This window comes from Phacochoerus africanus, chromosome 16, assembly GCF_016906955.1.
Source record: "Phacochoerus africanus isolate WHEZ1 chromosome 16, ROS_Pafr_v1, whole genome shotgun sequence".
NCBI classification, from domain to species: Eukaryota; Metazoa; Chordata; class Mammalia; order Artiodactyla; family Suidae; genus Phacochoerus; species Phacochoerus africanus.
Genome location: NC_062559.1, coordinates 28,856,007 through 28,868,935, shown reverse-complemented (window position 1 = coordinate 28,868,935; position 12,929 = coordinate 28,856,007). Strand labels below are relative to the sequence as shown.

Genomic DNA, 12,929 nt, shown 5'->3' with positions numbered 1-12,929 from the left:
TCAAACTTAAGAATCACTTATAATTTACTGCTTGATCACAAGTAACAGAAAAATACAATAAATTATATTTTTAACTCAAACTGACAAACCACTTTCTAAAGGAACAATCTGCTCTATGCTACCATAATTTTTTCCTATGGATTATTGGCAAAGAATGTAGTTATATTGTGCCACAAATAGTTAAAAGCAACATTTTTAGATAATTTGAGTCAGACATACATATATTACTCAAAACAAATATTAGGGTTATTTTCTCTGAAAAGTGAGCTTGCAGATGAAAAGCAGCAGCCCAAATCCACATACTGTAATAGCTGTCCTCTTCAAAATTCTACTCTTCCATGTAGATACTTCTTCCATTAATGGTATATGAGTTGGATCATTTTCTCGTTCATTTTGCAACTAATGTTTAGTATGGGAAAAAGAAAAGAGTTAATATACAATAAACTGAAAACAAAAAATCTTTTAAGACGTATCAAAATATTCATGTTAATTCATTTGATTTAAATGTAGCCAGTGAAAGATTCCCATGGAACACTTAGAGATTTTCAGTCTTAAAAAAGTCTTTCTTTCAACCAGCATTCCCTTATAGGAAGCTATTAGTTTTAGATTAAAAATAAATAATTATATAGATTATTTTAAAAATCATTTTTTTATGTCAGGAGATAAAAGTTCCGTTTCTACCTACAGGAATGACAATCATTTTTTCTTCTGTATTAACTGACTTCTTAGAAAAAAGCGAACCTTTCCTATAATAGCATACCTACACGAAATTCAACCCAAACTGGAAGATTCGATGCTAACTCTAGAAGTCCAATCCTTTAAGTATATTTGCAGGAACAAATATTAACAAAAACTTCAGTGGTTCTTTCAGCATTTCTCAGCAATGAAGGTATATGACCCAGGCAGTTTCTAAATTCCCATATATAGAACTTTCTTGCTAAAGAAAGCCCTCCCAACTCGTTGGTGGGGGGGGGGCACAGGGCAGAGACAGAGAGAGAGAGAAGATAGTTGTTGGGGGAGGGGCAGAAGAGGGAGAATAAGCAGAAACCATAAGATCCTTCAAAGATAAAAAGAATCAGGCACATTTATGGAGTGATATTTACTAGAAACATCCTGTGCTGGAGTGGTGACATAAATACTTTCAACATTAGCAAGAATAACTACTTCTCAAATCTACAGTGTAAATATTTAATTAAAAAACCCTACAAAATTAATTTTAAATTTACAATAGAAAATGGACTTCAATGCCAATCTCATTAATACTGTATTCTTGGTCTAACTTCCAAATGGCTTCATTCAGTAACAGATTCCTTTTTGACACTGATGCTCCATTTACTGAATCCTGAGACAGTCATTCCCTTTATTAACCAATTACTTAGAATGACCCCGACAGGAGCCTGTCAGGGTACTGGTTTGAAAGAGAATGATGTGGTGTTAGAGCCTGGCCTTGACCTCTCCCACCCTCCCTCGTTGTTACCTCTATATACTTATCTATGAAAACTCATGTTTCCTTAAAAAAAAAAGCCCTTCTGTTACTATTGGTAATCTGTGAAACATTATACGCTTAACAGGCATGATAGCATACTCCCGAATCTGAAAGCCCTCATAGTTCTCTAAATGAAATCTCATTTTGGTGATTATTACTTGTTTAAGACTACTCCACAAAACCAATGCATGTTGCTGCAAAATTAAGACTTTTCTGCCCAGAGAACTGTATCTGTTGCTATTATTAACCAATAAATATGTTTTCAAGGCTAGTCCTTATATAGAAATGTTTAGATTCAAGGTAGAAAAGACCAAAGAAAAAAAGACTTGCCATTTAGCTAAAGAAAGCTGAAATTTTTCTCTATAGGAATATAATATTAAAATAAATATTATAGTACCTGATAGAATTACGTTTTAGAGCCAAACTTACACGTAAAGTAGTGTTTAATTTCATCCCTTTAAGAAAAATCTGGTCTCTTTCTCTAATTACATTTTAATCCCTCACCTTACCCCCCAAATTTTTTTAGTTTATCTTGGTGAAAACAAATAATTACCAATTCTGCCACAAAGATGTCTTAGGGAATTTCTTATGCTAAACATTAAAGGTTGATACTTTGCAGGAAGTATCTTCATATAAATCCTTCCAAATTTCCCTCGGATTCTCATGAAAAACACCATGCTTATAAGTAAAATCAATACCATTTCCCCTCAATTCTTCTAAATGACAGATACAGTGAAGATGAATGGTGCTTTAATTTTTATGTTGTTGGCGAGTTCAGAAAGTATAAAATCACATTTTTGCACAAGAAAGTTTATTTTGGGAGTGATGTGGATTAAAGGAACACAAAAATGAAGTAGAGAGAATAATTAGGACACTAATGTGTAGCACAGCTGCCTGACATACAGCAGGCTCTCTTATGTTTGTTGAATGAATAAATGTCAGAGATAATATCACTTCTAAGATGCCCTTCTCTGGAAAGGAGTTATTATCTACAAAACTTTTGAAATATATTGCTCATTTGCCCTATTTTAAATATCTTTATTGCCCCATAATTTTGTTTTGCTTCACAATTTGGGGCACAATTTTCTGCTCAATTTTTTAAAAGACTCTATTTCATTTTCATTATTATTTTATCAAAAAAAGTTTGAGGAAAGTAACTTTTTGATCAAATAATGAAAATAATGGGTTGATGCTATAAAAATTTTATGCATAATGTTCACATTCAATTTTTTGCAAAGACTTCAGAGATATCAAATATATTTATTAGAACTCAGAAGTGAGTTCTCTAGTCAAGCTAAAGTATTTTCCTTTATTATCTATCTTCAACAGAGTTCTCTATTCCAGCAGCTTAGACTTTGTTATAGCCGATTTTCTTAAAAGGGGGAAAATCACCTGGCCTTAAACTGAGACATATACTTCATATGAGTATAGAAACAAGAACCAAAAAAGCCCATAGTCTTTTAAATTATGAAAGATACTATAAAAAGTCTAGAAAACAGAAGGAAATTTCATCCACAACTCTATCTCATTAACAAAGCTAATAAACATTTCATTTTTGGTAACAACTTTTTATCTTCACAGTTACACATAAATAAAAATTATAAATATAACTTATCTTTAACAAATCGATATTTCCTTTTCATTACTTTTTAAAATGGCCACATATCATTATAACAAATGGTTAAACCATAATCTACTAAATCATTCTCTTGGTACAGGACATTTCTGGTACACACAAATCTGGAATCATTAAATGAGTACTACTGAAGGATACAAATATTTCACTGGTTCTTGGCACATCTTGCCAGACTATTTCTGATAGTGCTTATGATAACAGTCTCACGTGAAAATATCAGTTTGGTGAACTACAGCCAGTAAAGGGTAGGGTAATACATTCCCTGCTAATTTACACGATGAAAATGATCTATCATTGTTTTTTCAGTATGCACTTCATTAATGACCAAAAAAGTTTGTTTCCTATATATATTTCTTCTTTGGGAAACTGTCCTTTTCTACTTGTCTAGTGGGAACTTAAGTTGCTCTGTCAGAACTGCTTCACTGTCTAACATATTAGGCTGTAAATAATTTTCCTTTTTTATTTTAAATTTATACCTTCTGAATTAAGTCCTTTAGTTTGCAGACCTCTTCGCTCAAATCTTCAACATTACTAACCAGTTCTTCACAAACTGAAGTAAAATTCCGTGGAGAAGCCCATTCTAGTACTATCTGTTAATATTTTCAAAAGTTACATTTTAAAGAATGGGAAACAACTTTTCACAACTTTATATGCACAAAATTATACAACATTCTCAAACATTAAATATATGAAAAGCATTTTTTGTTCAGGACAAATCCTGACACCAGAAGAACTCAGTAATTTTATATAAACAGACAAATCAGGTTTATGAATACATTTTCTATATATATATATATAAAACATTGAAGACTAATATTAGTAATAATAATATTTATTGTGAATAAATAAAATCATGAAGATTTTAAGAATAACACGATTGCCATATTAGTGTTACATAAAAATCATGGGAAAACAAGTACATTAAATATTTTTCACTATATACAAACATACACACAAATAGCTGAAACCAAATAATGTGAAAAACTTTACAAAATAAGTTTACTTTTATAGGTACTTATACTTTCTATATTTAAAATTTATTTCATTAAAAAACCTTTATGTGGTTTTTAATAACACTCAACACACTGTTTTGTTTCAACTTTCATTTGGGTCTCCTAAAACTTCATATTTTAAACAATTTAATTGCCTTTAAGAACAAAAAGTAAGTTCAATACATAGATCAGTTTAATTTTCGATCTGACTCACTTTCCTTTTCTTGAGGGATAGAACAAATCTTTCCAATTAATTTGTATAAAAAGAAATAATATTAAATTGACTTATTTAGATCTTTCTTATGTGATTTTGTAGAAGATAGTTTTACCAGACCACTACTGTTTACTGAATTATCGTTAACTTATCTGGAATATTCTTCAGCATTCATACTTTTCTTGATTTAACTTTTGTAGAATACCTTGTGAGAATTTACAGGCAACTCAGTAATAATGTTCTGTACAGCTGTTATTAAATGGCCACACTGTTTGTTTAATTTCAGAAGGAAGTTGAGGAACTCATCACCACTAAAGAGAGGAAATAAACAGGAATCACTAATATGAAGAATTCACTCCATGCTTAGTTAGTCAATGTTGAGTCATAACATTTATTAGATACTTAAAAAATGTTTACAGAATAGTTAATTTGTATTAACGACTGAAATAGGACACTGAGTATACAAAGAAAACCAAGTTTCCAGTGTTGAAGAGCTCTAAGGTCAGGATGAGAAGCAGACATACAATTATAACATTGTTATTCACAGGGATATATGGAGAAGGGACCACTATTTGAGTGTCTGTATTTCACAAAGGCATTGTTCTAGTTATTTACATTTATTATTTTTTAAATTCCTCCCAACAACTCCTGTTAGGTAGAGGCCATTAACATAGTTTAGTGAGTTCCCGTGGTGGCTCAATCCATGCGGACGCGAGTTGAGGATCTGGCATTGCTGTGAGCGGTGGTGTAGGTTGCAGAGGTGCCTTGGATCTCTCGCTGCTGTGGCTGTGGCACAGGCCAGCAGCTGCAGTTTCGATTCTACCCCTAGCCTGGGAATGTCCATTTGCTGCAGATGCGGCCCTAATAAAAGATAAAAAACAAAACACTAGTTTGTAGTTCAGACATCTAAAACTTAAAGATAATGAACCTAGTATAATGGGATTAAGGATTTAGTAATGCTTTACAGAGTTCATACTTGAACTGACTGAATCTGGAATTTATTAAAAACAAGGTATGTAAGGAAGAGAAGAGATTCTGGATGGAGAAGAGCAGGTGCAAAAGCATGGGAGTAGGAGGTCTCCAAGATATAACTAAAATACAATTATCAGAGAGTAGTAAGAAAAGAGGCTGTATGTTACCATTTGTTTAAGGAGCTTTTGTGACATGCTAAGAAACTGAATACAATCTTTTGGGTAATGTACAATTATTAAAGGATTTTAAACAGGAAGGTAGAAATCCAATTTTTGGATGAGAAAGATTATTTGTAGTGTGGTGTGGACTAAAGGAACAGAAAAGTGGGAGTAGAGAGAATAATTAGAAGACTGGTGTAAGAAATGTTTAGGAGAATAAAGTGAAAAACTTGGTCATGGAGTACATGTAAAAGGAAAGAAAGAGGAAGTTCCCTAGTGGTGCAGTGAGTTAAGGGTCCAGCATTATTACTGCAGTGCCCTGGGTTGCTGCTATGGTACAGGTTTGATTCCTGGCATAGGAACTCCCACATACTGCAGGTGCAGCAAAAATAAATAAATAAATAAATAAATAAAAAATAAAAACAAGAAAAGAGTCTAGGGTGATTCTAAGATTTTTGGGGATGAAAGAAGGATGAAAACAACATGGTAGAATAATTAAGCACACAGACTCAAGCAACAGGAAGACCTGAGTCTGAATTCAGCTTCCATAGCTTTATAATCCTGGGCAAACCTAATATTCAGCCATATGTTTCCACATCTTTAGAATTGAGACAACAGGTTTGTCAGAAGAATGCAAGGAGATGATGTTACCAAGCATTTTGTCCAGTACAGAGATGGCATTCAAACAAACTTTATGATGATGATGGCAATGATATGAGACAGGTAGGTGGCAAGAACCAGTAAGTAGCTTAAAAAAGGTCTTGTAGATACTTATACTGGGGTCCACAGACCCATGACGCTACAGAGAATTCAGGGAGTTGGTGAACTTACATGAGGAAAAATTACATCTTTATTTTCACTAACTTCTAATAGAACTTCAGTCTTTTCTTCAATTGTGAATACAGGCACCAACCACAGTAGCACAGAAAGTGTCTAAAATTTGCTCACCAACAGAAATCAAAACAGTGGTCATGGAGGAGAAGACCACGAAGAAAAAGAGACACATACTGTGATGAGGAGAGAGTTGAAAGGGATCGAAGAAAAAAGCTACTTTTCAAAGGCAAAGTAGCCTGAGAAAAAGAAAATCAGGAGTTATGGTCTGTTATGAAAGGTAATGAAGTGAATAGAGTCAAGATGGAAAAAGCCAGGCATGTTAAATAACTAGGATTAGCCCACTGATTCTGACAATGAAGAGACTTGTGACTAGATTAGTTTCAGTAACAGAAGCCAATTTATTTTGAAAGCTACAAAGCAACTAATACACCTAATAGAAAAAGACCAAGGAAAAGACTCAGAGAAAAAGAGAAAAGAAAATTTAAATGGATAATAAACATTGGATTTTGATAAAAATAAGACGTTCCAGTGGAATGACAAAAAAAAATAGATCATTAATGTCAAGAGTTGACAAATTCGTGAGATGACCTTTCTGGAGAGTGATTTACAGTGTCTACTATAATAAAAATTCACAGAAAAACTAGTATTATGGGTCCAAAAGGTACTTCTGAGACCCACTAAAATTCTTATAGGTACAAGTTTTGACTCTACACTGTACAAAGTTTCTTCCATGCTGATTCTAGGAGGAAAGGTGATTAAAAAGTAAGCAAAATCAACCTCCAGTGAAATTTAATAGCAAACTTTTCTCTAAGACACATTGCTATGACTTTTACATAGTATTTTCATTTAAAATGTCTTTTTTCTTAGCTGAAAAATAAGCAGTTTATACAAAATAGACTTCAAACTTTATAAATGTAATACATTTAATCAAGTCACCAACAATGAAAAGTATCTGATGACTATATAAAAGCAAATTGAAATAAAAAATTAAATAAGCTGTTGTTCTATTTAGCAAAAGTGGTATTTATAAAAATATTTTCCAAATATAATTTTTATTCCATTTTTTTCTGCCCTTTGCTCTAGAAAGAACAGAATTTGAATATACTTCTGTCAAAACAACAGCAGTCATTACTTGTATTAATTTTTATGTTTCCATGTAATATTTATACAAGGTATATTTAAAACTCAAATTTTAGTGCTCCTTAATCAAATTTTATTTATTATCAATATAAGAATAACTATTTGGTGAGTAATTCATTAATGCCCTATGTATTTTTTTATAGAATGATTATTAAAGAAATTAAGATTCGTTAAGAAATGTCATTCAAGGGAGTTCCCTGCGTGGCGCAGCAGAAACAAATCCAACTAGTGTCCATGAGGATGTGGGTTTGATCCCTGGCCTCGCTCAGTGGATCGGGGATCCAGCATTACTGTGAGCTGTGGTGTAGGTAGCAGATCCCTCAATGCTGTGGCTGTGGTATAGGCTGGCAGCTGTAGCTCTGATTCGACCTTTAGCCTGGGAACTTCCATATGCTGCAGGTGTGGCCCTAAAGAGAAAAAAAAAAAAAGAAATGACATTCAAAATATCAACTGCTGACAGATACAGTATTTTAGACAGTTTGCACATATCCATATGTCAAACATAAACTTAAAAGCTCTAATTCTGAAAGGAGACTTTTAACTCAGTTCAGATAAGCAAATACTATTATTAACAAAATTACACAGTATTAATGAATGAAAGGAAAACAGACACCTATCTTGTGATGTATAATTTTGGGGGCCACTCAATATGGATAAAAAACAACTTTATGGGGTTCCTGTTGTGGCTCCATGGGTGAAGAACCTGACATAGTGTCCATGAGGATGTGGGTTCAATCCCTGGCCCTCGCTCAGTGGGTTAAAGATCTGGCATTGCTACAAGATGCAGTGTAGGCCGCAGAGGCTGCTCGGATCTGGCATTGCTGTGGCTGTGTAGGTGTAGGGCAGCAGGGGAAGCACCAATTCGACCCCTAGCCTGGGAACTTCAATATGCTGCAGTGTGGCTGTTAAAAAAACATTTATAGTGTGCCTTTCACATATACTGTATGAATGGCTGCCCACCCCCGACCCTAGAGCTGTACAACTTATGTACTCTTAACATGGCAGCTCTGATAATTTTATACTTAATTAAATAATTCAGAATAAGCAGATATGGCATAGGTATGACAGACTATGTTATTTGATCAAATTGTCATGTCTTTTCTACAAAGACAAATGCCACCAGGCCTCTGCCAGAGGATTACATTTCATGCCCCGATGACATGAGGCTTGGCCATATGACTTGTTTTGGCAAATAAAATATGACTGAAAGTGACTCTGTAACTTTTGAAAAGAACTTTAAGAGCCACTAACTGATTTGTCACCTCCCTTTTCCCTTTGCCACAAGAGCAGTAAGTCCAAAGTGGTGCTGTTTTTCCAGGCTGCTCTCAGAATAATAAGGAGGAGTTTCACTGCAGCTGGTCCATGATATAGGTGATCAAGAAATAAACTTTGCAACTCTTAAGTCATTTAGGTTGAGAAGTTATTTGTTACTGAAGCATAACAGCATGTAAGTTGACTGAAACAACTGGCCATATTTTAAAATGTGAAGTTAAGTATTAGGATAAAATTTGTATTTTAAATAAAGATACTCCAAATAGAAGTACTATGTGATCACTGTAGACTTTCTGAAAAAAGTAAAATTACCACTACTTTTATCACCCACAGACAACTGTTACGATTTTCTCCCAGAACATTTTCTCATGGTACACATTTTCTTCCAGTATTTTTTACATGCATATATACAACTGGCATTATACCTTATACTTCATTTTATATCTGCCTTTTTTATTATTACTTTTCCATGACATAAGTCTCAAAATGATTTTACTGACAGAATAATTACATTGATGAAACATAATTCAACCATTCACCTGAAGCTAAATATTTTGAGTTTCCAAGTTTAGAATGCTTAGAAATAATAAATGTGAACAATGTATTTTTATGCAAAATTCTGCATATATACAGATACATTTTTTTTGGAAAAGTTACTTCCTAAGTTGACATAATCTTGAGATACCTTTTATACATTTAAGTGGATGTCAGGCTAAGAGAAAAGATCTGGGCAGAACTGATGAAAATGACTTGGATGAAAATAGTTCTGTGCAAAATATCTCAAAGTAGTGATGAAATAGTTATTAGTATTTTTAAATTGCATTCTCTAATTCGGAAAACATACTAAGGCTAACTGTATAAAAAATGTACTGTGCATGTGTGTTCTTGTAACTATTTTATAAAATTGAGCACACAGAACAAAAGTATCTTAAAATAAATCAGTAGCTAAATTGTTGAAGTCACATTACCAGAAGATTATAATCAATCAGTTAACTTTTCCTGCTGTTAGTTTTCTTATGACTTAATGACTAATTTCTTCTTTAAAGAATGACTGAACAAATGGGAAGTAAAATCTTTTCTATAACAGCATGTAAACAAAGTCTGTGATTTAATAACAAGGTCAAATTCCTGAAATATATGTCTGCCAGTTTTATTTTTTAAAAAATTCAACAGATTTAATAAGTGAACCATCCAGGATTCTGTACATTCTTTCAGTCTGTTAACTCTCACGATAGAAATTCATAGAGGCATCTCTGCCATCATACAAATAAATTATATTTAAAAATTTAATTTGTAATTCATTCATGTAGAACCCAGAATATTCCTTCGTAGAGGCAATAAATTTAAAAAGTAAAGAAAAGGAAGAGTTTCAAAGTTTGCTAAATCCTCACAACTGACATCCTTTACAATGGACTTAAGTATTTAAGAGCTGTATGTTATTTTGAAACAATGATAGAGTATTACTTTCAATACAGATCATCAAGCTATGAGATTAGATTACTAATAATCAGTGCTTGACAAGTTTATAATGTTGAAACTGAACTTTACTGATAACTATGTTTTTATTATTTTATTTTTTTAAATTGACGTATAGCTGATTTACAGTGTTGTGTTTCAGGTGTATCACAGGGTGATTCAGTTATACATACATACATATGTGTGTATGTGTGTGTATACTCTTTTTAAGATTCTTTTCCCTTACAAATTAGAGTATAGTTTCCTGTACTATACAGTAGGTCCTTGTTGGTTATCTATTTTATACATTGTACTGTGTATATATTATTGATAACATAATTTCAAAAAGAAGGCTGGAAATAGAGCTGAGCTACATGAACACTTTCTTATTGCTCTAAGCAAAAAAAACGATACTTTGAATTTTCAATTTGATATTTAAATGATTTAAAGAGAGTCACAGCTATACCATAAAAAGCATGGTGTCTTTTAATTAGCTCATTTAACAAAATGCAATAAAAAAACAAAAAAAAATTTCTATGTGAATTAAGATAGAAGCATGATTTTGCTTCTCAGTAAAAACTGACTTTATAAAAGTACTTTCCATTCAGAACACTGTATATTGCAAAATGAACTACCCCATCCCTAGGAAAATGATGGTATCAAGTAAAATGACTCAGACATTATCAAAATTCAACTAAGGAAGAAAGATGGTTCTAAATGGTATTAATGTAAACAAATAAGTTAATTTTACCTGATTTCCAACTTTGCCACTTCAGGTAATTCTCCAAATTTTATCTCTTCTACCTCTAGTTCTTTAAGAGCAGCCAGAATTTTCTGTTGATCTCTACTGGTAATTCCATTCTAAGCAGAAATAATTTTAAGGTGCCATAAGGTAGTCATACTTTTAACAATACTCAAAATTACTGAAGAATTTTTCTACTTAATTCACATCTTGAAAAAATAGATACATATTGGAAAAAATACTGAGAAACACACGAGTTTGCTTACAACTAGAATGATAAGGTTATATCATTAGGTATTTAGATATATAGTGCCTATAATTAATTTTTCATTACATAACAATTTTGATGGATTCTAAAAACAAATTATTAGATTTTAATATACAATCTTGCCAGAAACCAAGAATAATTTTCCCTCAAAATATTATTTAAAGTGTTATCAATGATTAAGTGAGAATTAAGCCTTCTTTCTGTGTTCTACCTTAAGAACTAAAATTTATTCACTATATTTTCTATCGTGGATTTAGCTAAGTAGTATGTTTGATTTATTAAAGCCTTCAAGTTTCCAATGTGTTTCATGCAGGAAGATCATTCCTTTTTACATATATCCTATTTATGAAAGTATATTTGATATTTCCTATAGCTATTTTCAGATTGTTACTTAATACTATATGGCAAAGTAGGTCTTAATCATTTTGAGAATTTTGCAAAAGGCAATATTTGAACAACACCTGTTCATATCCACATATACAGAAAAACACCTCTTATTACTAAGTAGCCTATTGTCTACTGTTTTCCAAATCTTTCATATTTAGAAATAAAGCATCAATTTTTGTTGAGATGTCACAACTAATCTGAAGAAAGAAAAAAACCTCTAAGTCTTTAAATATTCTTAAAGTAATTTAACATTGTAATGGAAGATTTTAGGTATGTTCTTCCATAATCATAGCTAATGTGGAACTCAGCAAAAGATCACTCACAGTCTGCAGCTGTAGGATTTTTTAAAAATATAAAATAAAAGGATCCAAAATATTAAAAATATGAAAGATAATGTCTGATGTTTTTGAAACTGCTACTAACCTTTGTAAACTCATCTTTCCTCATGGTCAGAAGGTGTCTTAAAGTTATATCCCTTTCCTGAAGAAAAGGGAAAAAAAAATGCCACCTTTCAATATAAAGGAAATAGTAAAAGGAGAAATAGGCTAGTGTACGTAAGTTACTCTGTTATATGCTACCCTCCTACACAACTTTCAGCTTTCTAGAGGAGATAGGATATGCAGGTGTACTACTATATTATTGAGTAGACAGTAATGAGGAATAAGATATGTAACTACCTAAAAAGTATAAACCAGCTAGTTTTTCAGACTCAAAAAAATAATTACAATATTTGCTTACATAAAAAGAAAAATAGCTCTATAAAATCTGACAGAAATTATGTTTTATGAATATTTAAAATTTCTAATCACATAATATTAATCAATAACATTTAGTTTTACTCAATATTTCTCAAACAGGGTGTATCAAGATTGTACAGTGAAACCCAACTCTGAACTATGTAAACAGAATGTGCATATTCCTAAGGAGAGCCTATTAAATAGTACTTTACTGCTTCAGTATCAGCTAAATGGCTGATAATTGTCATCTGCTTGAATCCCATAATGCATGCTTCAAATACCTACAAGAGTGCTGGGCATATGAGCTAAGTTAACATTTAGACAATCCTACACTAGGTATTACCACCCTTATGGAAAGAAAAGATTTAAATTACGTATTTCAGTTAACAGTCATTACAGCAAGAATATGATACCAGGTTTGTTTGGTTTAAAATCATGCTTCTTTTAATATTCTATACAAGAAGATCAGCAACTGCGAAAACAAACTAAGGTTCTAGGTGTACAAGGATTTCTGTGAAGCTTAAGGCAGTGGGTAAAAGGTGTTTAATCCAGCCAGATTCTAATTTATGTAAATTTCTGTAATAATAAATTTTCAAAATGTTTGTTAAGTTTAAAATGGGATGTACTACAAGCTAT

General features: G+C 32.1%; 1 protein-coding gene across 1 annotated transcript in view; it reads right to left on the bottom strand.

Moving 5' to 3' along the window:
- Positions 1 to 214: 214 nt before the first annotated feature.
- Positions 215 to 12,929, bottom strand: part of ASZ1 (ankyrin repeat, SAM and basic leucine zipper domain containing 1) — a 51,206-nt gene continuing 38,491 nt past the window's right edge. Inside the window, exons 9-13 of the mRNA XM_047763319.1 lie at positions 11,980 to 12,036; positions 10,911 to 11,020; positions 4,534 to 4,639; positions 3,599 to 3,712; positions 215 to 399 (exon numbers count right to left, since the gene is read on the bottom strand). Of these exons, the coding sequence (XP_047619275.1) occupies positions 247 to 399; positions 3,599 to 3,712; positions 4,534 to 4,639; positions 10,911 to 11,020; positions 11,980 to 12,036 (540 nt within the window). The 3' untranslated portion in view covers positions 215 to 246. The remainder of the gene's footprint in view (positions 400 to 3,598; positions 3,713 to 4,533; positions 4,640 to 10,910; positions 11,021 to 11,979; positions 12,037 to 12,929) is intronic.